The sequence below is a fragment of the Oncorhynchus kisutch genome, linkage group LG19 (genome assembly GCF_002021735.2).
Source record: "Oncorhynchus kisutch isolate 150728-3 linkage group LG19, Okis_V2, whole genome shotgun sequence".
NCBI classification, from domain to species: Eukaryota; Metazoa; Chordata; class Actinopteri; order Salmoniformes; family Salmonidae; genus Oncorhynchus; species Oncorhynchus kisutch.
In genome coordinates this window covers 7,884,386-7,908,873 of record NC_034192.2, presented here as the reverse complement: position 1 = coordinate 7,908,873, position 24,488 = coordinate 7,884,386, and the positions used below count along the sequence as shown (strand labels likewise).

Here is a 24,488-nt window from a genome sequence, read left to right as displayed (position 1 = left end):
GAGAGAGAGAGAGAGAATAGGTTGGGTGTGTGGAGAGAGTAGGTGTGTGTGAGTGAGAGAGAATAGAATGTGTGTGGAGTGAGAGAGCGAATAGATGTGTGAGAGAGAGTAGGTGTGTGTGTGTGTGTGTGAGTGTGTGAGAGAGTAGGTGTGTGTTAGTGAGTGAGAGTAGGTGTGTGTGAGTGAGTAGGTGAGAGTAGGTGTGTGTGTGTGTGAGTGAGTAGGTGTGTGTGTGTGTGTGTGTGTGTGTGAGAGACAGCGAGAGTAGGTGTGAGTGAGAGAGTGTGTGTGTGTGTAGGTGTGAGAGAGTAGGTGTGTATGAGAGAGTGTGTGTGAGTGAGTGAGAGAGTAGGTGTGTGTGTGAGAGCGAGTAGGTGTGTGTGTGTGTGTGTGTGTGATTGAGAGCGAGTAGGTGTGTGTGTGTGTGTGTGTGTGAGAGAGTAGGTGTGTGTGAGTGAGTAGGTGTGAGAGAGTAGGTGTGTGTGTGAGGGAGTAGGTGTGTGTGTGAGAGAGAGTAGGTGTGTGTGAGAGAGAGTAGGTGTGTGTGAGAGAGAGAGTAGGTGTGTGTGAGTGAGAGAGAGAGTAGGTGTGTGTGGAGTGAGAGAGAGAGTAGGTGTGTGTGAGTGAGAGAGAGAGAGAGTAGGTGTGTGTGAGTGAGAGAGTAGGTGTGAGTGAGTGAGTGAGTGAGTGAGTAGGTGTGAGTGAGTGAGTGAGTAGGTGTGAGTGAGAGAGTGAGTAGGTGTGAGTGAGAGTGAGTAGGTGGTGTGAGTGAGAGTAGGTGTGTGTTGTGTGTGTGTGTGTGAGAGAGTAGGTGTGTGTGAGAGAGAGTAGGTGTGTGTGAGTGAGTGAGAGAATAGGTGTGTGTGAGTGTGTGAGTGAGTGAGAGAATAGGTGTGAGTGAGAGAGAGAGTAGGTGTGTGTGAGTGAGAGAGAGAGTAGGTGTGTGTGTGTGAGTGAGAGAGAGAGTAGGTGTGTGTGAGTGAGTAGGTGTGAGTGAGAGAGTGAGTAGGTGTGAGTGAGAGAGAGAGTAGGTGAGTGAGAGTGAGAGTAGGTGTGAGTGAGAGAGAGAGTAGGTGTGTGTGTGTGAGAGAGTGAGAGAGTAGGTGTGTGTGTGTGAGAGAAGGTGTGTGTGTGTGTGTGTGAGTGAGAGAGAGAGTAGGTGTGAGTGTAGGTGTGTGTGTGAGAGAGAGTAGGTGTGTGTGAGTGAGAGAGTAGGTGTGTGTGTGTGTGAGTGAGAGAGAGAGTAGGTGTGTGTGAGTGAGAGAGAGTAGGTGTGTGAGAGAGAGTAGGTGTGTGTGAGTGAGAGTAGGTGTGTGTGTGTGAGTGAGTAGGTGTGTGTGAGTGAGTAGGTGTGTGTGAGTGAGAGAGAGAGTAGGTGGGTGTGAGTGAGAGTAGGTGTGCGTGAGTAAGTAGGTGTGTGTGTGAGAGAGTAGGTGTGTGTGTGTGTGAGAGAGTAGGTGTGTGTGTGTGTGTGAGTGAGAGTAGGTGTGTGAGAGTGAGAGAGAGAGTAGGTGTGTGTGTGTGAGTGAGAGAGAGAGTAGGTGTGTGTGAGTGAGTAGGTGTGAGTGAGAGAGAGAGTAGGTGAGTGAGAGTAGGTGTGTGTGAGTAAGTAGGTGTGAGTGAGAGAGAGAGTAGGTGTGTGTGTGTGTGAGAGTGAGAGAGTAGGTGTGTGTGTGTGTGAGAGAGTAGGTGTGTGTGTGTGTGTGTGAGTGAGAGAGAGAGTAGGTGTGAGTGTAGGTGTGTGTGTGAGAGAGAGTAGGTGTGTGTGAGTGAGTGAGAGAGTAGGTGTGTGTGTGTGTGTGAGTGAGAGAGAGAGTAGGTGTGTGTGAGTGAGAGAGAGTAGGTGTGTGAGAGAGAGTAGGTGTGTGTGAGTGAGAGTAGGTGTGTGTGTGTGAGTGAGTAGGTGTGTGTGAGTGAGTAGGTGTGAGTGAGTGAGTAGGTGTGAGTGAGAGAGAGAGTAGGTGGGTGTGAGTGAGAGTAGGTGTGCGTGAGTAAGTAGGTGTGAGTGAGAGAGAGAGAGTAGGTGTGTGTGTGTGTGTGTGAGAGAGTAGGTGTGTGTGTGTGAGAGAGAAGGTGTGTGTGTGTGTGTGAGAGTGAGTGAGAGAGTAGGTGTGTGTGTGTGTGAGAGAGTAGGTGTGTGTGTGTGTGTGAGTGAGTGAGTGAGAGTAGGTGTGTGAGAGTGAGTGAGAGAGTAGGTGTGTGAGAGTGAGAGAGAGAGTAGGTGTGTGAGTGTGTGTGAGTGAGAGAGTAGGTGTGTGAGAGAGAGAGAGAGAGAGTAGGTGTGTGAGTGTGTGTGTGTGAGTGAGTGAGAGAGTAGGTGTGTGTGTGAGAGAGTAGGTGTGTGTGAGTGAGAGAGAGTAGGTATGTGTGAGTGAGTAGGTGTGAGTGAGAGAGAGAGTAGGTGTGTGTGTGTGTGAGTGAGTAGGTTGTGTGTGTGAGTGAGTAGGTGTGTGTGTGTGTGTGTGTGTGTGTGTGAGTAGGTGTGTGTGTGTGTGTGTGTGTGAGTGAGTAGGTGTGTGAGTGAGGTGTGTGAGAGTAGGTGTGTGTGTGTGTGAGTGAGTAGGTGTGTGAGTGAGGTGTGTGAGAGTAGGTGTGTGTGTGTGAGTGAGAGAGTAGGTGTGTGAGTGAGAGAGAGTAGGTGTGAGTGAGAGAGAGTAGGTGTGAGTGTGTGTGTGTGTGTGAGTGAGAGAATAGGTGTGTGTGTGTGAGTGAGAGAGTAGGTGTGTGTGAGTGAGTGAGAGAGAGAGAGAATAGGTGTGTGTGAGAGTAGGTGTGTGTGAGAGAGTAGGTAGGTGTGTGTGAGTGAGAGAGAGAATAGGTGTGTGTGTGTGTGTGTGAGAGAGTGTGTGTGTGTGTGAGTGAGAGAGTAGGTGTGTGTGAGTGAGTGAGTGAGAGAATAGGTGTGTGAGTGAGTGTGTGTGTGTGTAGGTGTGTGAGTGAGAGAATAGGTGTGTGTGTGAGTGAGAGAGAGAGAGAGAATAGGTGTGTGTGTGAGAGAGTAGGTGTGTGTGAGTGAGAGAGAATAGGTGTGTGTGAGTGAGAGAGCGAATAGATGTGTGAGAGAGAGTAGGTGTGTGTGTGTGTGTGTGAGTGTGTGAGAGAGTAGGTGTGTGTTAGTGAGTGAGAGTAGGTGTGTGTGAGTGAGTAGGTGAGAGTAGGTGTGTGTGTGTGTGAGTGAGTAGGTGTGTGTGTGTGTGTGTGTGTGTGTGAGAGACAGCGAGAGTAGGTGTGAGTGAGAGAGTGTGTGTGTGTGTAGGTGTGAGAGAGTAGGTGTGTATGAGAGAGTGTGTGTGAGTGAGTGAGAGAGTAGGTGTGTGTGTGAGAGCGAGTAGGTGTGTGTGTGTGTGTGTGTGTGATTGAGAGCGAGTAGGTGTGTGTGTGTGTGTGTGTGTGAGAGAGTAGGTGTGTGTGAGTGAGTAGGTGTGAGAGAGTAGGTGTGTGTGTGAGGGAGTAGGTGTGTGTGTGTGAGAGTAGGTGTACAGTGCCTTGCGAAAGTATTCGGCCCCCTTGAACTTTGCGACCTTTTGCCACATTTCAGGCTTCAAACATAAAGATATAAAACTGTATTTTTTTTGTGAAGAATCAACAACAAGTGGGACACAATCATGAAGTGGAACGACATTTATTGGATATTTCAAACTTTTTTAACAAATCAAAAACTGAAAAATTGGACGTGCAAAATTATTCAGCCCCCTTAATTAAGTTAATACTTTGTAGCGCCACCTTTTGCTGCGATTACAGCTGTAAGTCGCTTGGGGTATGTCTCTATCAGTTTTGCACATCGAGAGACTGAAATGTTTTGCCATACCTCCTTGCAAAACAGCTCGAGCTCAGTGAGGTTGGATGGAGAGCATTTGTGAACAGCAGTTTTCAGTTCTTTCCACAGATTCTCGATTGGATTCAGGTCTGGACTTTGACTTGGCCATTCTAACACCTGGATATGTTTATTTTTGAACCATTCCATTGTAGATTTTGCTTTATGTTTTGGATCATTGTCTTGTTGGAAGACAAATCTCCGTCCCAGTCTCAGGTCTTTTTCAGACCCATTCTTCCAGAATGGTCCTGTATTTGGCTCCATCCATCATAAAATCAATTTTAACCATCTTCCCTGTCCCTGCTGAAGAAAAGCAGGCCCAAACCATGATGCTGCCACCACCATGTTTGACAGTGGGGATGGTGTGTTCAGGGTGATGAGCTATGTTGCTTTTACGCCAAACATAACGTTTTGCATTGTTGCCAAAAAGTTCAATTTTGGTTTCATCTGACCAGAGCACCTTCTTCCACATGTTTGGTGTGTCTCCCAGGTGGCTTGTGGCAAACTTTAAACGACACTTTTTATGGATATCTTTAAGAAATGGCTTTCTTCTTGCTACTCTTCCATAAAGGCCAGATTTGTGCAATATACGACTGATTGTTGTCCTATGGACAGAGTCTCCCACCTCAGCTGTAGATCTCTGCAGTTCATCCAGAGTGATCACGGGCCTCTTGGCTGCATCTCTGATCAGTCTTCTCCTTGTATGAGCTGAAAGTTTAGAGGGACGGCCAGGTCTTGGTAGATTTGCAGTGGTCTGATACTCCTTCCATTTCAATATTATCGCTTGCACAGTGCTCCTTAGGATGTTTAAAGCTTAGGAAATCTTTTTGTATCCAAATCCGGCTTTAAACTTCTTCACAACAGTATCTCGGACCTGCCTGGTGTGTTCCTTGTTCTTCATGATGCTCTCTGCGCTTTTAACGGACCTCTGAGACTATCACAGTGCAGGTGCGTTTATACGGAGACTTGATTACACACAGGTGGATTGTATTTATCATCATTAGTCATTTAGGTCAACATTGGATCATTCAGAGATCCTCACTGAACTTCTGGAGAGAGTTTGCTGCACTGAAAGTAAAGGGGCTGAATAATTTTGCACGCCAATTTTTCAGTTTTTGATTTGTTAAAAAAGTTTGAAATATCCAATAAATGTCGTTCCACTTCATGATTGTATCCCACTTGTTGTTGATTCTTCACAAAAAAATACAGTTTTATATCTTTGTTTGAAGCCTGAAATGTGGCAAAAGGTCGCAAAGTTCAAGGGGGCCGAATACTTTCGCAAGGCACTGTAGGTGTGAGTGAGAGAGTAGGTGTGTGAGTGAGAGAGTAGGTGTGTGTGTGAGAGAGTAGGTGTGTGTGTGAGAGAGTAGGTGTGTGTGTGAGAGAGTAGGTGTGTGTGTGAGAGAGTAGGTGTGTGTGTGAGAAAGTAGGTGTGTGTGTGTGTGTGAGAGAGAGTAGGTGTGTGTGTGAGAGAGAGTAGGTGTGAGTGTGTGTGAGAGTGAGTGTGTGTGTGTGAGAGAGAGTAGGGGTGTGTGTGTGTGTGTGATAGAGTTTAGGTGTGTGTGTGTGTTATAGAGAGTAGGGGTGTGTGTGTTATAGAGAGTAGGGGTGTGTGTGTGTGTGTGTGTGACTAGGTGTGTGTGTGATAGAGGTCTACAGATTAATCGGATTGGCCTTTTTAATTAGGGCCAATTTCAAGTTTTCATAACAATCAGAAATCGGTATTTTTGGACTGAGTGAGTGGGTGAGTGTGGGTGAGTGTGTGTCTGTGAGTGTGTGTCTGTGTGTGAGTGAGTAGGTGAGTGTGTGTCTGTGAGTGAGTAGGTGAGTGTGTGTCTGTGTGAGTGAGTGATTAGGTGAGTGTGTGTGCGTGTTTGGCAGCCTCCGTTGCATGGATGCTGCTTTGGCAGTACCTGATGCTATCATTTCTGCCAGGGCTCCTCTGTCCTTGGAGAAGGAAGAGAGGTCCATCCACTGATCAGTACACCCCTGCCCCTAGCCCATCTCCCTCACTCTGCCTTGGGCCAATGTTCCTTTATGCCTGACCTTCTCAGCTTTGGAGAGTGATACTACTAACTCCATAATAATACAGAGTTGGGCCTATTTTAATAGGGCTTTGAGGTCCCTCTGCCTCCTCAATCTTCCCGTAACATTACTGTTGATTGGCTGCTCAGTAATGCTGCTGTTGATTAGCTGGCTGTAGACCTGGGTCAGAGCAGAGGTGAACATATGGTCTGGTTTCCCTTATCCCAGTTCACCGCCTTAAAGCTAAGACTCTCAGCCCACACACTCAGGCCTGAGCCCAATCTATTAACCCATTGTTTTCCTTAGTCAGGTCTTTGCTGACTGAACCACAACAGGTGTATGCAACATGTCTGGCTGACTAGATATAGCTACAGTACGTGGGGCTATTTAGATGTGAGTCAACCAGGGTAGAGGATTGGAATCCACCTGTAGTCTCATGTACAGCACAATTGTAGGAATGTCTCTGTCTCTCATCGTTTAACACCCTCCTGAGGATATATACAGTAGCAGTCAAACGTTTGGACACAGATACTAATTCAAGGCTTTTTCTTTATTTGTACTATTTTCTATATTGTAGAATAATAGTGAAGACATCAAAACTATGAAATAACACATGGAATCATGTATAGTCGTGGCCAAAAGTTTTGAGAATGACACAAATATTAATTTCCACAAAGTTTGCCGCTTCAGTGTCTTTAGATATTCTTGTCAGATGTGACTATGGAATACTGAAGTATAATTACAAGCATTTCATAAGTGTCAAAGGCTTTTATTGACAATTACATGAAGTTGATGCAAAGAGTCAATATTTGCAGCGTTGACCCTTCTTTTTCAAGACCTCTGCAATCCGCCCTGGCATGCTGTCAATTAACTTCTGGGCCACATCCTGACTGACATCCTGACTGACATCCTGACTGATGGCAGCCCATTCTTGCATAATAAAATAAATACTTGGAGTTTGTCAGAATTTGTGGGTTTTTGTTTGTCCACCAGCCTCTTGAGGATTGACCACAAGTTCTCAATGGGATTAAGGTCTGGGGAGTTTCCTGGCCATGGACCCAAAATATTCAGGTTTTGTTCCCCGAGCCATTTAGTTATCACTTTGCCTTATGGCAAGGTGCTCCATCATGCTGGAAAAGGCATTGTTCGTCACCAAACCGTTCCTGGATGGTTGGGAGAAGTTGCTCTCAGAGGATGTGTTGGTACCATTCTTTATTCATGCCTGTGTTCTTAGGCAAAATTGTGAGTGAGCCCACTCCCTTGGCTGAGAAGCAACCCCACACATGAATGGTCTCGGGATGCTTTACTGTTGGGATTACACAAGACTGATGGTAGCGCTCACCTTGTCTTCTCCGGACAAGACTTTTTCCAGATGCCCCAAACTATCGGAAAGGGGATTCATCAGAGAAAATGACAGTACCCCAGTCCTCAGCAGTTCAATCCCTGCACCTTTTGCAGAATATCAGTCTGTCCCTGATGTTTTTCCTGGAGAGAAGTGGCTTCTTTCCTGCCCTTCTTGACACCAGGCCATCCTCCAAAAGTCTTTGCCTCACTGTGCGTGCAGATGCACTCCCACCTGCCTGCTGCCATTCCTGAGCAAGCTCTGTACTGGTGGTGCCCCGATCCCGCAGCTGAATCAACTTTAGGAGACGGTCCTGGTGCTTGCTGGACTTTCTTGGGCACCCTGAAGCCTTCTTCACAACAATTGAACCGCTCTCCTTGAAGTTTTTGATGATCCGATAAATGGTTGGTTTAGGTGCAATCTTACTGCCAGCCCTTTTTGTGCAAAGCAATGATGATGGTACGTGTTTCCTTGCAGGTAACCTTGGTTGACAGAGGAAGAACAATGATTCCAAGCACCACCCTCCTTTTGAAGCTTCCAGTCTGTTATTCAAACTCAGTTAGCATGACAGAGTGATCTCCAGCCTTGTCCTCGTCAACACTCACACCTGTGTTAACAAGAGAATCACTGACATGATGTCAGCTGGTCCTTTTGTGGCAGGGCTGAAATGCAGTGGAAATGTTTTTTAGGGATTCAGTTCATTTGCATGGCAAAGGACATTGCAATTAATTGCAATTCATCTGATCACTCTTCATAACATTCGGGAGTATATGCAAATTGCCATCATACAAACTGAGGCAGCAGACTTTGTGAAAATTAATATTTGTGTCATTCTCAAAACTTTTGGCCAAGACGGTAGTCACCAAAAAAGTGTTAAACAAATCAAAATATATTTTATATTTCAAATTCTTCAAAGTAGCAGCCCTTTGCCTTGATGACCGCTGCACACTCTTGGCATGTGTGTTATTTCATAGTTCGATGTCTTCACTACTATTATACAATGTAAAAATAGTAAAAAAATAAAAACCCTTGAATGAGTAGGTGTGTCCAGACTGGTACTGTGTGTGTGTGTGTGTGTGTGTGTGTGTGTACGTACACACACACACACAGACACACTAGAGGTCGACCGATTAATCGGAATGGCCGATTAATTAGGGCAATCGGAAATCTGTATTTTTGGACACTGATTTGGCAGATTTTTATATATTATTTTTACACCTTTTAATGGAATCATTATTTAACAGATTTTCACCTTGTCAGCTCGGGGGATTCAATCTTGCAACCTTACAGTTAACTAGTCCAACGCTCTAACCACCTGTTACATTGCACTCCACGAGGAGACTGCCTGTTACGCGAATGCAGTAGAAGCCAAGGTAAGTTGCTAGCTAGCATTAAACTTATCTTATAAAAAACTATCATAATCACTAGTTATAACTACACATGGTTGATGATATTACAAGTTTATCTAGCGGGTCCTGCGTTGCATATAATCGATGCAGTGCGTATCGTTGCTCCAATGTGTACCTAACCATGAACATCAATGCCTTTCTTAAAATCAATACACAGAAGTACATATTTTTAAACCTGCATATTTAGCTAAAATAAATCCAGGTTAGCAGGCAATATTAACCAGGTGAAATTGTGTCACTTCTCTTGCGTTCATTGCACGCAGAGTCAGTGTATATGCAACAGTTTGGGCTGCCTAATTTGCCAGACTTTTATGTAATTATGATATAACATTGAAGGTTGTGCAATGTAACAAAAATATTTAGACTAATGGATGCCACGCCTTAGACAAAATACGGAACGGTTCCGTATTTCATGGAAAGAATAAACGTCTTGTTTTCGAGTTGATAGTTTCCGGATTCGACCATATTAATGACCTAAGGCTCGTATTTCTGTGTGTTATTATGTTATAACTAAGTCTATGATTTGATAGAGCAGTCTGACTGAGCGATGGTAGGCACCAGCAGGCTCGTAAGCATTAATTCAAACAGCACTTTTATGCGTTTTGCCAGCAGCTCTTCGTTGTGCGTCAAGTATTGCGCTGTTTATGACTTCAAGCCTATCAACTCCCGAGATGAGGCTGGTGTAACCGATGTGAAATGGCTAGCTAGTTAGTGGGGTGCGCGCTAATAGCATTTCAAACGTCATTTGCTCTGAGACTTGGAGTGGTTGTTCCCCTTGCTCAGCAGGGGCTGGGGATTTTGTGGAGCGATGGGTAACGCTGCTTTGAGGGTGGCTGTTGTCATTGTGTTCCTGGTTCGAGGCCAGGGAGGAGCGAGGAGAGGGGCGGAAGCTATACTGTTCCACCGGCAATACTAAAGTGCCTATAAGAACATCCAATAGTCAAAGGTTAATGAAATACAAATGGTATAGAGAGAAATTGTCCTATAATTCCTATAATAACTACAACCTAAAACTTCTTACCTGGGAATATTGAAGTCTCATGTTAAAAGGAACCACCAACTTTCATATGTTCTCATGTTCTGAGCAAGGAATTTAAACGTTATCTTTCTTACATGGCACATATTGCACATTTACTTTCTTCTCCAACACTTTGTTTTTGCATTATTTAAACCAAATTGAACATGTTTCATTATTTATTTGAGGCTAAATTGATTTTATTGATGTATTATATTAAGTTAAAATAAGTGTTCATTCAGTATTGTTGTAATTGTTATTATTACAAATAAATGTAAAAAAATCGGCCGATTAATCAGTATAGGCTTTTTAGCTCCTCCAATTATCGTTATCGGCGTTGAAAAATTATAATCGGTTGACCTCTAACACACACACACTCACACACACAGTTGAAGTTGGAAGTTTATATACACCGTAGACAAATTTTTCACAATTCCTGACATTTAATCCCAGTAAAAATTCCCTGTCTGAGGTCAGTCAGGATCACCACTTTATTTTAAGAATGTGAAATATTAGAATAATAGTAGAGAGAATGATTTATTTCAGCTTTTATTTCTTTCATAACATTCCCAGTGGGTCAGAAGTTTACATCCACTCAATTAGTATTCGGTAGCATTGCCTTTAAATTGTTTCACTTGGGTCAAACTTTTCAGGTAGCCTTCCACAAGCTTCCCACAATAAGTTGGATGAATTTTGGCCCATTCCTCCTAATAGAGCTGGTGTAACTGAGTCAGGTTTTGAGGCCTCCTTGCTCTCACACGCTTTTTCAGTTCTGCCAACAAATTTTCTATAGGATTGAGGTCAGGGCTTTGTGATGGCGAATTGCAAAAATCGCTGAAGCTGGAGCCTTACATTTCCCTCACTAACTTTAAACATCAGCTATCTGAGCAGCTAACCGATTGCTGCAGCTGTACATAATCCATCTGTAAATAGCCCACCCAATCTACCTACCTCATCCCCATATTTTTATTTACTTTGCTGCTCTTTTGCACACCAGTATCACTACACCATCATCTGCTCATCGTCATCTGCTCATCTATCACTCCAGTGTTAATCTGATAAATTGTAGTTACTTTTTGCCTTACCACCTCACACCATTTTCACACACTGTATATAGACTTTCTTTTTTCTCTATTGTGTTATTGACTGTACGCTTGTTTATTCCATGTGTAACTCTGTGTTGTTGTTTCTGTTTTGCTTTATCTTGGCCAGGTTGCAGTTGTACATGAGAACTTGTTCTCAACTAGCCTACCTGGTTAAATAAATAAAAAATAAAAGTATTCTTGGGGTCATTGTCCATTTGGAAGACCCATTTGCAACCAAGCTTTAACTTCCTGACAGATGTCTTGAGATGTTGCTTCAATATATCCACCTAACTTTCCTTTCACATGCTACCATCTATTTTGTGAAGTGCACCAGTCCCTCCTGCAGCGAAGCACCCCCACAACATGATCCTGCCACCCCTGTGCTTCACGGTTGGGATGGTGTTCCTCAGCTTGTAAGCTTCCCCCTTTTTCCTCCAAACATAACGATGGTCATCATGGCAAAACAGTTCTATTTTTGTTTCATCAGACCAGAGGACATTTCTCCAAAAAGTACGATCTTTGTCCCCATGTGCAGTTGCGAACCGTAGTCTGGCTTTTTTATGGCGGTTTTGGAGCAGCGGCTTCTTCCTTGCTGATATAGGACTTTGCTGATATAGGACTTGTTTTACTGCGTATATAGATACTTTTGTACCTGTTTCCTCCAGCATCTTTACAAGGTACGTTGCCTTTGTTCTGGGATTGATTTGCACTTTTCACACCAAAGTACGTTCATCTCTAGGAGACAGAACGCGTCTCCTTCCAGAGCGGTATGACGGCTGTGTGGTCCCATGGTGTTTATACTTGCTTACTATTGTTTGTACAGATGAACGTGGTACCTTCAGGCGTTTGGAAATTGCTCCCAAGGATAAACCAGACTTGTGAGGTCGACACATATTCCAGGAGGTCATGGCTGAATTATTTTGATTTTCCCATGATGTCAAGCAAAGAGGCACTGAGTTTGAAATTAGGCCTTGAAATACATCCACAGGTACACCTCCAATTGACTCAAATGATGTCAAAAAGCCTATCAGAAGCTTCTAAAGCCGTGACATAATGTTCTGGAATTTTCCAAGCTGTTTAAAGGCACAGTCAACTTAATGTATGTTATCTTCTGACCCACTGGAATTGTGATAAGTGAAATAATCTGTCTTTAAACAATTGTTGGAAAAATGACTTGTGTCATGCACAAAGTAGAGGTCTTAACCGACTTGCCAAAACTATAGTTTGTTTACAAGAAATGTGTGGAGTGATTGAAAATGTTAATGACTCTGACCTAAGTGTATGTAAACTTCCGATTTCAACTGTGTGTGTGTGTATGTGTGTGTGTGTGTGTGTGTGTGTGTGTGTGTGTGTGTGTGTGTGTGTGTGTGTGTGTGTGTGTGTGTGTGTGTGTTTGTTAAATAAATAAATATTTGGATAGTGACCAGTACAAACACATTATCCAATCGTCCAATGCATTGCAGGAGGATGTTTAGCTGCTGCCAATTTTCAACACCATCCCCATGGGCTCTAAAAATAAATCAAATAAGAATCCTTTCAAGATCACATCAGTATGTTATCACAATTACATGCACAAAGAGAAATGTAATTATATAATTAGATGCGCAAAGCAAATCTCATTGATATACAGAGTGTACAAAACATTAGGAACACCTCTTTCCATGACAGACCAGGGATGGGCATCTTTGAGACCAATTCTACTTATTTGGACTACTTTCGAGTCCATATTAGGAAGGTGTTCTTAATGTTTTGTACACTGTGTATACCCCTAATATTTACAGCATGGATTCATGAACACAGTTGTAAGTATTGGCATTTTTGGATTGACACATGAAACTATGTCAGCGCTTGTTCGTCTTCTGTTAATTAAAGCTGGAATCCTTAATTGGTGAAACTGCCACGTCTGTTTGGTGAAATGACAACAATGGGGAAATTACAACAATGGTGAAATTACAACAATGGGGAAATTACAACAGTGGTGAAATTACAACAATGGGGAAATTACTGCAAACAACAAACAGTTTTTTTCCCCTCTGACAAACTCGCACACACATTAGGACAGCAGAATATGCATTGCAATTTATTTAACCACGCTACTGAATTCTCCTCTCCTCTGTTTTCATCAACAAAACGATGACTAAGGCGCTGGGGGCGAACAGTGGAGTTGTTTCCCCCGATGGTGATTCCATCTTTAAGTGTTTTTCTGACCTGTGCTCGACCAATAGCAGAGGTCTCTAGGAAGAATCAGATCCTCTGTGGCTTCTGCCCTGTTGTGTCAGGGCAACATGAGCCAGGTAATTGACCCCTCCCTCCCACTGCATGGCTTGCATCTGCAGCACTATCCAATCACCTGTTATTACCCCACCACAGAGGAACACCACTGTCACCAGACAGGTTTAGTTTGGTGGGCCGGTGGCTGGGCCTTATGGGTACACACACACACACACACACACACACACAGGCCTGGTCACTCTCACCGCACCCTGTCTTACTAACTCAATGATGACACTAATGATCATGCCAACTGTCGTCTCTGATCCTCTTCATCTGTGTGTGTGTGTGTGTGTGTGTGTGCCCTGCACGTACTGTGTTTGTGTCATGTAGCACGTCACTCCAGGGGTGTATGGCAGTGAGGTGGACAGGATAGATTGTACCCATCATGGAGTCAGTGACGCAGGTCTAATGTGATTCCTCATATGAAAGACATCATGATATTTCTGAACGTTATAATGATTTGTCTTCTTGACAGTGTGTTGCCTCTAGAAACCTTACGCATTTGTCCCTGAAACATTAAAATTGTGTCTGAGAACCTACTTAGTTTGGTTTTGGTCTCCGCTCATTTGAATGACTCCTCTCCTTCTCTGCAGGTCATGAGTGCCTCTAGGAGGGCACCTGTGGAGAACGACCGCACCTGTCCAAAACCCCGCCTGGGCCCTGCCCTGTTCCCCGCCCCCAGCCTCCACTATGAGTAAGTACCTATAACCCCTCACCATGCCCCTCAACAACACAGCCAGGGTTATCATAGGTCACTACCCTTCTCACACCATCTAGCCGGCCTGAACCATACTGTGCCGGCCTGCACGGTTTAGCACTGTTCGGTTCAGCTCACTAGTGGGAAAAGTCCTTTTTATCGTTGGTAGCTATTTGATGTACCCGTCTGGGTAGAAGCTGGAGAAAAGAGAAGTAGCTCCTTGCTGCGCTCCACTACATGTGGCCTATGGATGCTTCATGTGGAGAGGTGTTAGATGGGCTCAGTCTGTCTGCACCTCCTGCTCCCTGTGGCTGAACCATATGGCAGAGAGGAGAGAGTGCTGCGTCCTTGACTCGCCAAGGCAATCACCCATCAACCAGCCCCACAATGCATGATGGGAAGGGGCATGGGGTGGAGCAGGAGGCACACTCCATCGTGTGTGTGTACAGCTGTGCCTGGGCCGTCTTTGTCCATGGTGTTGAATCCGACAGTGTCTAATGGGACATGCTGCATTCTATGGAAAAGTGAGCTGTGAATCACACCATGTCTGAGCTTCTGCTCAGTTCTATGTTAAGATATTGCACTTGGAATGTGTCTTGGCTCAGAATACATGGGCAATAATTAAGAGCTTCGTGTGTGTGTGTGTGTGTGTGTGTGTGTGTGTGTGTGAATTAAGTTAGCGGTATCAAAGGAATGAAAAGGTGCGTCCACGTAGGACGAAAACATTGTTTGTCCAGAGTTATCTGGCTGTTATCTGGATATCTTCTTTCAAAGGGGACTTTCCCCACGGCTCTTTATCAAGTCCAATTCCAGATTCAACAAAGCAAAAAATATTTAAGAGCATTTCAGATAGAATGTATTGCATAGAGCTGGCCTGATTGTCCAGTATGTCCACGTTCTACTATAATACACATGTCTGTTCCATACAGTTGATTTCTATCTGCAGTGCTCTGCGTAGGCTCGGTCTCTGGCTGGTGCTGAAGGGTTGCTCGTCGGTTACCGGGGCAACCCTGTGCATGTGTGGTGTTCTACTGTAAGGTGATTGGATTAGCCAGATGCTGTGAAGGGGAGTGCTGAGAGAGTGAACTGGACTACTGCCTTTTCCTCTGCACGCTCTAACGCTCATAAACATGCAGGGGAAGCGTGGGACAGCGTGCGCGTGGTCTGTGCGCGTGGTCTGTGCGCGTGGTCTGTGCGCGTGGTCTGTGCGCGTGGTCTGTGCGCGTGGTCTGTGCGCGTGGTCTGTGCGCGTGGTCTGTGCGCGTGGTCTGTGCTCGTGGTCTGTGCGCGTGGTCTGTGCGCGTGGTCTGTGCGCGTGGTCTGTGCGCGTGGTCTGTGCGCGTGGTCTGTGCGCGTGGTCTGTGCGCGTGGTCTGTGCGCGTGGTCTGTGCTCATGGGCCACAAGGTGTCTGATTGTGAGTGATGGATAAAAATATAATTGATAGTGACAGATGAGAGACACCTGCCAGGAACGTGGTGCTAAGCAGGTATTTATAGCTTACTACCTCTGTGCTCTCACACTGCAGAGCTGGGTTAGGAGAGAACTGGGTGGGCAACCACTCTTGGACCTGGTGATTCCTCATGAAAGTAGCTAAAAATAAATATATATATTTATATATATAAAAGTAAAATTCACAGATCAGCGTGTGTGTATTTTGGAGGAAGGATTGTTGACATTAGTATATTAAAACCGAATTGAAGTTGCCCAGGCCTCCTTTAAGACGCCATAGTGTTTCATCTGTAGGTGCTACAAAGTAAACGTTGGTGTCATATGAAGCTCTCCAGCTTGCTCTGTGACACCAGTACTATTCTCCAGCTTGCTCTGTGACACCAGTACTATTCTCCAGCTTGCTCTGTGACACCAGTACTATTCTCCAGCTTGCTCTGTGACACCAGTACTATTCTCCAGCTTGCTCTGTGACACCAGTACTATTCTCCAGCTTGCTCTGTGACACCAGTACTATTCTCCAGCTTGCTCTGTGACACCAGTACTATTCTCCAGCTTGCTCTGTGACACCAGTACTATTCTCCAGCTTGCTCTGTGACACCAGTACTATTCTCCAGCTTGCTCTGTGACACCAGTACTATTCTCCAGCTTGCTCTGTGACACCAGTACTATTCTCCAGCTTGCTCTGTGACACCAGTACTATTCTCCAGCTTGCTCTGTGACACCAGTACTATTCTCCAGCTTGCTCTGTGACACCAGTACTATTCTCCAGCTTGCTCTGTGACACCAGTACTATTCTCCAGCTTGCTCTGTGACACCAGTACTATTCTCCAGCTTGCTCTGTGACACCAGTACTATTCTCCAGCTTGCTCTGTGACACCAGTACTATTCTCCAGCTTGCTCTGTGACACCAGTACTATTCTCCAGCTTGCTCTGTGACACCAGTACTATTCTCCAGCTTGCTCTGTGACACCAGTACTATTCTCCAGCTTGCTCTGTGACACCAGTAGTATTTTGATTTCAGTAACACATTTCTTACATTTAACTATTGAAAAATATGAACAACTCCAAAAAGTTCTGGGACACTGTGAAGTCCATGGAGAACAAGAGCACCGCCTCCCAGCTGCCCACTGCACTGAGGCTAGGTAACACGGTCACCACCGATAAATCCATGATTATTGAAAACTTCAACAAGCATTTCTCAACAGCTGGCCATGCCTTCCGCCTGGCTACTCCAACCTCGGCCAACAGCTCCGCCCCCCCCCCCCCCCCCCGCAGCTACTCGCCCAAGCCTCTCCAGGTTCTCCTTTACCCAAATCCAGATAGCAGATGTTCTGAAAGAGCTGCAAAACCTGGACCCGTACAAATCAGCTGGGCTTGACAATCTGGACCCTCTATTTCTGAAACTATCCGCCGCCATTGTCGCAACCCCTATTACCAGCCTGTTCAACCTCTCTTTCATATCGTCTGAGATCCCCAAGGATTGGAAAGCTGCTGCAGTCATCCCCCTCTTCAAAGGGGGAAGACACCCTGGACCCAAACTGTTACAGACCTATATCCATCCTGCCCTGCCTATCTAAGGTCTTCGAAAGCCAAGTCAACAAACAGGTCACTGACCATCTCGAATCCCACCGTACCTTCTCCGCTGTGCAATCTGGTTTCCGAGCCGGCCACGGGTGCACCTCAGCCTCAAGGTACTAAACGATATCATAACCGCCATCGATAAAAGACAGTACTGTGCAGCCGTCTTCATCGACCTTGCCAAGGCTTTCGACTCTGTCAATCACCATATTCTTATCGGCAGACTCAGTAGCCTCGGTTTTTCGGATGACTGCCTTGCCTGGTTCACCAATTACTTTGCAGACAGAGTTCAGTGTGTCAAATCGGAGGGCATGCTGTCCGGTCCTCTGGCAGTTTCTATGGGGGTGCCACAGGGTTCAATCCTCGGGCCGACTCTTTTCTCTGTATATATCAATGATGTTGCTCTTGCTGCGGGCGATTCCCTGATCCACCTCTACGCAGACGACACCATTCTATACTTCCGGCCCGTCCTTGGACACTGTGCTATCTAACCTCCAAACGAGCTTCAATGCTATACAACACTCCTTCCGTGGCCTCCAACTGCTCTTAAACGCTAGTAAAACCAAATGCATGCTTTTCAACCTTTTGCTGCCTGCACCTGCACGCCTGACCAGCATCACCACCCTGGATGGTTCCGACCTTGAATATGTGGACATCTATAAGGACCTAGGTGTCTGGCTAGACTGCAAACTCTCCTTCCAGACTCATATCAAACATCTCCAATCGAAAATCAAAACAAGAGTCGGCTTTCTATTCCGCAACAAAGCCTCCTTCACTCACGCCGCCAAACTTACCCTAGTAAAACTGACTATCCTACCGATCCTCGACTTCGGCGATGTCATCTACAAAATTGCTTCCAACACTCTACTCAGCAAACTGGATGCAGTTTATCACAGTGCCATCCGTTTTGTCACTAAAGCACCTTATACCACCCACCACTGCGACTTGTATGCTCTAGTCGGCTGGCCCTCGCTACATATTCGTCGCCAGACCCACTGGCTCCAGGTCATCTACAAGTCCATGCTAGGTAAAGCTCCGCCTTATCTCAGTTCACTGGTCACGATGGCAACACCCATCCGTAGCACGCGCTCCAGCAGGTGTATCTCACTGATCATCTCTAAAGCCAACACTTCATTTGGCCGCCTTTCCTTCCAGTTCTCTGCTGCCTGTGACTGAAACGAATTGCAAAAATCGCTGAAGTTGGAGACTTTTATCTCCCTCACCAACTTCAAACATCTGCTATCTGAGCAGTTAACCGATCGCTGCAGCTGTACATAGTCTATCGGTAAATAGCCACCCATTTTTACCTACCTCATCCCCATACTGTTTTTATTTATTTACTTTTCTGCTCTTTTGCACACCTGTATCTCTACCTGTACATGACCATCTGATCATTTATCACTCCAGTGTTATTAATCTGCAAAATTGTAATTATTCTCCTACCTCCTCATGCCTTTTGCACACAATGTATATAGACTCCCCTTTTTTTTCTACTGTGTTATTGACTTGTTTATTGTTTACTCCATGTGTAACTCTGTGTTGTCTGTTCACACTGTTATGCTTTATCTTGGCCAGGTTGCAGTTATAAATGAGAACTTGTTCTCAACTAGCCTACCTGGTTAAATAAAGGTGAAATAAAAAAATAAAAATAGAAAAGATACGTGTTTTGATTAGCCACATTTTTCTTTCTATTGTTTTACATAATATATTCTATAGGCGTATCAAAGTTCCCGGGTGTGTATCAGAAAAGTTTGTGTGTGTGTGTGTGTGTCTCTTTATGTTCTGTGCTCAGGCCCTGCGTAGCCTATCACTTTTCCTGCTCTGATAAATGCTGCAAGGCCTTCCCAGCTTTGATCCCTCACTTCAGTCAGAACACAAATAGCACAGCTACAGAGTCGGTCAGGCTGCACCAAAACAACAAGCACTAACAACCCAAACCACTAACATAACACTCTGCTGTAACCCCACAGGGTGTTGTACTCCGGGACCCCCAATCTGCTTTCTCGGCAGACAATCTGCTTTGGGATAAAACGTCTTTGTTTTATCCCTTTTTCTTATTTATCTGTCCCTCTGGTAAATTCAATCAGTAACTGTGCCCTCGTTGATATCCCTAGTTAATTACCCTAATTAGCCTCCATCCGCCCGTTAGCCTGTAGGATGGGGAGACGAGGGGGGGGGGGGTTTGCTCTCTAACGAGCGACGGGCGATGGAGGATGACTCGTTCTGGATGGAGTCATTTCCTGTGCATTTGGAGAGGACAGAGTGGAGAGGACAGAGTGGAGAGGACAGAGTGGAGAGGACAGAGTGGAGAGGACAGAGTGGAGAGGACAGAGTGGAGAGGACAGAGTGGAGAGGACAGAGTGGAGAGGACAGAGTGGAGAGGACAGAGTGGAGAGGACAGAGGTTGGCTCTGCATCTCACAATGTTTTGACAGATACAAGATGTTGGCTTTTGTAAAGTGCTTTGAGCAATTGGTTTAAAAAAAACCTGCGTTCTGTTTTAATGTGAAACATGCGTACTCACAGTGAAGGGTAGCTCTGTCTTAGCCTTGAAATGGCTGGACTGTGAATGCTTATACACAGGCCCTTTGGTTAGTGGAGAGGTCTTTCAGTAGTGTAGTTATCAAAGGAACCAGAGGTCTCTCTCCACCCCCCTCTCCCTACTGACCAGCCAGGTAGAGATGAAAGGGGGAGTGATGTATGTTAGCTCTCTCTCTCTCCACCCCCCTCTCCCTACTGACCAGCCAGGTAGAGATGAAAGGGGGAGTGATGTATGTTAGCTCTCTCTCTCTCCACCCCCCTCTCCCTACTGACCAGCCGTGTTTGATAAACAATCCAGACACTTCACATGTCTGGGTTATGGAGGTAGAGATGAAAGGGGGAGTGATGAATGTTACCAGATGTCTAGCTATCACCAGCCGCCCCCCTCTCTCTCTGTCTCTGCCCCCCCCTCTCTGTCTCTGCCCCCCCCTCTCTGTCTCTGCCCCCCCCCCCTCTCTCTCTGCCTCCCCCTCTCTCTCTCTCTCTCTCTCCTCTCTCTCTCTCTGTCTCTCTGTCTCTCTGTCTCTCTCTGTCTCTGCCCCCCCCCCTCTCAATTCAATTTCAATTCAAGGGCTTTATTGGCATGGGAAACATGTGTTAACATTGCCAAAGCAAGTGAGGTAGATAATATATGAAGTGAAATAAACAATACAAATTAACAGTAAACATTACACATACAGAAGTTTCAAAACAATAAAGACATTACAAATGTCATATTATTATATATATATATATATATATAGTGTGTTTTAACAATGTACAAATGGTAAAGGACACAAGATTAAATAAATAAGCATAAATATGGGTTGTATTTACAATGGTGTTTGTTCTTCACTGGTTGCCCTTTTCTCGTGGCAACAGGTCACAAATCTTGCTGCTGTGATGTCACACTGTGGAATTTCACCCAGTAGATATGGGAGTTTTTCAAAATTGGATTTGTTTTCGAATTCTTTGTGGATCTGTGTAATCTGAGGGAAATATGTCTCTCTAATATGGTGATACATTGGGCAGGAGGTTAGGAAGTGCAGCTCAGTTTCCACCTCATTTTGTGGGCAGTGTGCACATAGCCTGTCTTCTCTTGAGAGCCATGTCTGCCTACGGCGGCCTTTCTCAATAGCAAGGCTATGCTCACTGAGTCTGTACATAGTCAAAGCTTTCCTTAATTTTGGGTCAGTCACAGTGGTCAGGTATTCTGCCGCTGTGTACTCTCTGTGTAGGGCCAAATAGCATTCTAGTTTGCTCTGTTTTTTTTTGTAAATTCTTTCCAATGTGTCAAGTAATTATCTTTTAGTTTTCTCATGATTTGGTTGGGTCTAATTGTGCTGATGTCCTGGGGCTCTGTAGAGTGTGTTTGTTTGTGAACAGAGCCCCAGAACCAGCTTGCTTAGGGGACTCTTCTCCAGGTTCATCTCTCTGTAGGTGATGGCTTTGTTATGGAAGGTTTGGGAATCGCTTCCTTTTAGGTGGTTATAGAATTTAACGTCTCTTTTCTGGATTTTGATAATTAGTGGGTATCGGCCTAATTCTGCTCTGCATGCATTATTTGGTGTTCTACGTTGTACACGGAGGATATGTTTGCAGAATTCTGCGTGCAGAGTCTCAATTTGGTGTTTGTCCCATTTTGTGAAATCTTGGTTGGTGAGCGGACCCCAGACCTCACAACCATAGAGGGCAATGGGCTCTATGACTGATTCAAGTATTTTTAGCCAAATCGTAATTGGTATGTTGAAATTTATGTTGCTTTTGATGGCATAGAATGCCCTTCTTGCCTTGTCTCTCAGATCGTTCACAGCTTTGTGGAAGTTACCTGTGGCGCTGATGTTTAGGCCAAGGTATGTATCGTTTTTTGTGTGCTCTTGGGCAACAGTGTCTAGATGGAATTTGTATTTGTGGTCCTGGTGACTGGACCTTTTTTGGAACACCATTATTCTGCTCTCTCTCTGCCCTTTCTTTCTCTCTGCCCTCTCTCTCTCTGCCCTCTCTCTCTCTCTCTTCTCTTCTTTCTCTCTATTCTCTCTTCTCTGCTCTCTCTCTCTCTCTCTCTCTGCTCTCTCTCTCTGCTCTCTCTCTCTGCTCTCTCTCTGCTCTCTCTCTGCTCTCTCTCTGCTCTCTCTCTCTGCTCTCTCTCTCTGCTCTCTCTCTGCTCTCTCTCTCTGCTCTCTCTCTCTCTTCTCTCTCTCTCTGCCCTCTCTCTGCACTCTATTCTCTCTCTGCTCTCTCTCTGCCCTCTCTTTCTCTCTGCCCTCTCTTTCTCTCTGCCCTCTCTCTCTCTGCCCTCTCTCTCTCTGCCCTCTCTCTCTCTGCCCTCTCTCTCTCTGCCCTCTCTCTCTCTCTCTCTCTCTCTCTCTCTCTCTCTTCTCTCTCTCTCTCTCTCTCTCTCTCTCTCTCTCTCTCTCTCTCTGCCTTCTCTCTCTCTCTCTCTCTCTGCCTTCTCTCTCTCTCTGCCTTCTCTCTCTCTCTGCCTTCTCTCTCTCTCTGCCTTCTCTCTCTCTGCCCTCTCTCCCTCTCTCTCTCTGCCTTCTCTCTCTCTGCCCTCTCTCCCTCTCTCTCTCTGCCTTCTCTCTCTCTGCCCTCTCTCCCTCTCTCTGCCCTCTCTCTCTCTCTGCCCTCTCTCTCTCTCTGCCCTCTCTCCCTCTCTCTGCCCTCTCTCCCTCTCTCTGCCCTCTCTCCCTCTCTCTCTCTCTCTTCTCTCTCTCTGCTCTCTCTTCTCTCTCTCTGCTCTCTCTTCTCTCTCTCTGCCCCCTCTCTCTCTCTGCCCTCTCTCTCTCTGCCTCTCTCTCTCTGCTCTCTCAATTCAATTCAAGGGGCTTTATTGGCATGGGAAACGTGTTAACATTGCCAAAGCAAGTGCGGTAGATAATATACAAAAGTGAAATAAACAATCAAAATTAACATTAAACATTAACAATGTACAAATGGTTAAAGAACACAAGGGAAAATAAATAAGCATAAATATGGGTTGTATTTACAATGTGTTTGTTCTTCACTGGTTGCCCTTTTCTTGTGGCAACAGGTCACATTATCTCCTAGTATCGCTCTCTGTTCTCTCTCTCTCTGCTCTCTCTCCCTCTCTGCTCTCTTCTCTCTCTCTCTCTGTCTCTGCCCCCTCTGTCTCTGAGCTGAGAACTGATCTGATGTCATTCGGTAGCTAGCGTGCTGTTGGGTCCACAGTGGCTAGGCGTGGTGCAGACCAGGGTCATTATCTCCTCTAAAGCCTCATCTGGTCTCCATCTGCTGGGCACTGAGACAGCACCGCTAGCCTAGTATTCTGGCTACCACGGCTCTCTGACAGCCTGCTGACAGCCTGATAGCATGTTCCCCATGACAACAGGGCTAGTGTTAACAGGCTACTGGAACACACTTGGACTGAATAAAAATGTTCTGAATGCAAATCCAGGCCCCAGAACTCTAACCGGCTAATACTTGGCCCTGGTTAAATGCAGTTGGCCTCCAGTCCATTAACTTGGCCCAGTCTAGGGCTATACAATCTAACATGGGAAATGTTGGCACTGATAAAGTGTCCAACCCCTGGTTCTCGGTCTCTTGGTGTAGGGCCAGGCCTGCTATCATCCCTGTCTCTGGACAGGACAGCTCTGCTTAGCACAGCGACACTCCAGCAGGCCCTCCGACTGACACAATGTCACAGGGATAATTACTGGAGTGAGAAGTACTTGTCAGAGAGACAAAGCTAATTTGTGTGGTACAGGTTGGACTAGTCTATCACACACTGCCCCACTTGGGCAGTGTCCTGAACAAGTTGAGAAGGTTGAGTATGGGAGAGTCCACATAGGTGTTAGTACAGTGTTTTAGCTTATTTCTACAAAATGTAAATGATTTATCTCACGTTGAAGGTGTCACCTCTAACAGGCAGGACAGTTTGTAGTAGATATAGATGGGTTGGCTGACAACGGTGCGCACGCTTCAGTGGGGCGGAGGGCGGTGTGTTGTCGTTCTGGATGGCCAGTTGGTTAGCAACAATGACAAGCTGCCATGTGGGGAATCGTAGGTGGTGCGTTTCAGCTCGTTGTATCTTGTTCCTGATACAATGTTTTTTTGTTAAGGTGTTTTGACTGATGTCGGTGTTAATATGGCTACATTTCGCTAGCTAGCTAACCAACAACTTTAACGATGAATTCGAGAAACAAGTGCTCCTGGTGCGAAATGTATTTTGTTTTCAATAAACATTGGAGACGAAATATAGTTTACAGGGTCAACGTTCTAAGCCAACCCTGTCTGATTTGTGTTGGTTTCTGTTGCTTAACAACCAACCCGTCTATAAGCGGAGCAACCGGCTTCTATGGGTTGTTGCTGCTACTGTATAGAGGTACCAGCGTTGCTGTATTGCTTGTGTCCATTGCTGCAGTGCAGTATTCTAGTGTTTATGTTTTGGGCTTTAACACAGTAGTGTTTATGTCCTCTCCCATATCCTCTGATCTCAGTTCCTCCTGTGGAGCCGTAGTCTCACTTCTGTTTTCACAATGGAACCAAGTCTCCCACTAGACTGACCTGGCTTCCTGTTTCTCTCTCTCTCTCTCGCTCTCTGCCTGCCTCTGCTTTCCTCTGTAGATGATGATGGTATGATGGCTGTTCTCCTAGGGCTGTAGTGTGTGTCGATGAGGGGAACAGGAAGAAAGCCTTCCAGGATTATCATTACATCTAGCAGTAAACACAGCAGCAGGAGGAGATGGATCCTCTGAGCTGTCCTCAGGGCATCTCACCAGCGGAGCAGGGACACGGGACACACACTCTGGGCTGGGGACACACACTCTGGGCTGGGGACACACACTCGGTCACATACGTACAGTGCACACTGACTGACACACACTCGGTCACATACGTACAGTGCACACTGACTGACACACACATACGTACAGTGCACACTGACTGACACACACAGACACATACGTACAGTGCACACTGACTGACACACACACACGCACGTACAGTGCACACTGACTGACACACACACGCACGTACAGTGCACGACTGACACACACACACATACGTACAGTGCACACTGACTGACACACACACACATACGTACAGTGCACACTGACTGACACACACACACACATACGTAAAGTGCACACTGACTGACACACACACACGCACGTACAGTGCACACTGACTGACACACACACACACACACACACACATGTACAGTGCACACTGACTGACACACACACACATACGTACAGTGCACACTGACTGACACACACACACACACACACACACACGTACAGTACACACTGACTGACG

The 24,488-nt window shown here is 45.7% G+C and overlaps 1 protein-coding gene across 1 annotated transcript in view; it reads left to right on the top strand.

Moving 5' to 3' along the window:
* The window catches only part of LOC109864570 (USP6 N-terminal-like protein), a 91,539-nt gene that overhangs the window by 12,406 nt on the left and 54,645 nt on the right, over window positions 1–24,488 (top strand). Inside the window, exon 2 of the mRNA XM_031798172.1 lies at window positions 13,558–13,658. Coding sequence (XP_031654032.1) covers window positions 13,655–13,658 — 4 coding nt within the window. The 5' untranslated portion in view covers window positions 13,558–13,654. The remainder of the gene's footprint in view (window positions 1–13,557; window positions 13,659–24,488) is intronic.